The following is a 1,508-nucleotide window of genomic DNA, read 5'->3' as shown; positions in this document are numbered from 1 at the left end:
TGTATGCAGGTATAGTTTTAAACAAAAACGATTAGATTATTTTCTAATGAATGACGAGGGTCAATATCTGAAATGTTGCTTTCTCAGTAAACGTATTGCTGATGGTGTGTGGGAGTTTGATACCTTAGTTTAAAAAATGTTTAATGAGGAGTTGAGGCTGAAAAGACCAGTCAGCCAGAGGTCATCTGGTTGTTTTGTTTGTGTCCTCAGGGGCAGGGGCTCGCGGTAGAGGAAGAGCAGCTGCTGGCAACCGGTTCTCCTCCCAGGGAATGGGGTAAGAATGTGTGTTTAGTGTAAGTCTGAATTAGAATGAGGAGGTGGTGATGGTGATTACAAGCACATATCTTAAAAACAAATGTGTGGAAAAGAACTATGTTTCTGAATCTCTTCCTTTAAAAAAAAAAATTAACACTTTTTCCTGTTTCATGTTTAATTAGTTACTTAGTCCTCTTTAGTTTCCTTTGATTGCTCATCTTCCCTCCACGTCTCCACCTTTCCTGGTTTCTCTTCTTTCCACTGTCTACATCTTTCAGCACCTTCAATCCAGCTGACTACACGGCAAACTCTGGAGCTCGCCAGGAGACATGGGAAGGGGACGGCAATGAGCCTGCTGAGGGAACTGGTAAGAAAATTCCATTCCAATTTTAGGTTACTACTACTACTTACTCCCAAATATAAGCAGAATTCAAGCAGAAATAAACAAATGAATCTACACAATGGATTCAAGGGGTTGTAGCTGAGAGCATATCATTAGTGTGTTTGTGAACTGTTTTGTTTTTTGTTTTTTTAGGAACATGGGGAGGCAATCTGGAAGACTGGAATTCAGAGGACTGGAATGAGGATGTATGACAGTACTTTTTTATGATCTGAAAGGGATTTGCACAAAGTTTTTTACTTGCATTGCTCTAAATCTGGCCTGCCTGATTTCTAGTGTTAATTAAGTAATCTAACGGATGGCTGTATTTGTACTTCCTGTCCTGTTCTTACAGTTGTCTGAGACCAAAGTATTCACTGCCTCTTCTGCTCCAGCAAACCACGTCACACCTGGACACAAGTAAGCCCTCCTGCCTGAAGTACAGTCAATTCAGAACACTACAGAAAACAGGGTTTATTTTGTAGAGTGACATTTTATTTAATGTGTGGTTATCTCCTCTTTGTTGATCCTCCTCCTCAAACCTCTCATTTCTCCCACTCTTTACTCTCCCACTCCTCCTGTTCTCTTGTCTGCTGCTTCTCCTCAGTGTGGACCTGGCTAGCCTACTGCCTAAGGCTGGAGTGGCTGTAGGAGGTTCCATGGACTCTGACTTGGGGGTGATAGTTGATGGCCCCTCAGCAGAGGATTTGGGCCAAAGCCTGGTGTTTACCAATTCCCACCACAATGGACGCACTGCAACACACAGCTACGCACACGCCACAGCCAACAGCTATGCCCATGCCGCCTCTGCTAGTACCACCTACGCGCATGCTGCACTGGTACAGACAGCGATGCATACACACACAAATATTTT

General features: G+C 43.3%; 1 protein-coding gene across 1 annotated transcript; it reads left to right on the top strand.

Annotated features, from left to right (window-relative positions):
• Nucleotides 1-143: 143 nt before the first annotated feature.
• LOC111665374 (ubiquitin-associated protein 2-like) lies at nucleotides 144-1,473 on the top strand (the record flags this gene model as incomplete). The annotated part of the gene is made up of 5 exons (XM_023420364.2): nucleotides 144-274; nucleotides 534-622; nucleotides 791-843; nucleotides 990-1,054; nucleotides 1,242-1,473. Coding segments are annotated over exons 1-5 (444 nt in total), but the record flags the coding sequence as incomplete, so codon positions are not given.
• Between the last annotated feature and the right edge of the window lie 35 nt (nucleotides 1,474-1,508).

This window comes from Seriola lalandi, unplaced genomic scaffold, assembly GCF_002814215.2.
Source record: "Seriola lalandi dorsalis isolate HSWRI2012SDOR001 ecotype SW California unplaced genomic scaffold, Sedor1 jcf7180002002221, whole genome shotgun sequence".
Lineage (NCBI taxonomy): Eukaryota > Metazoa > Chordata > Actinopteri > Carangiformes > Carangidae > Seriola > Seriola lalandi.
Note: the sequence above shows the minus strand (reverse complement) of the source record. Positions and strands in the feature narration are given on the sequence as shown.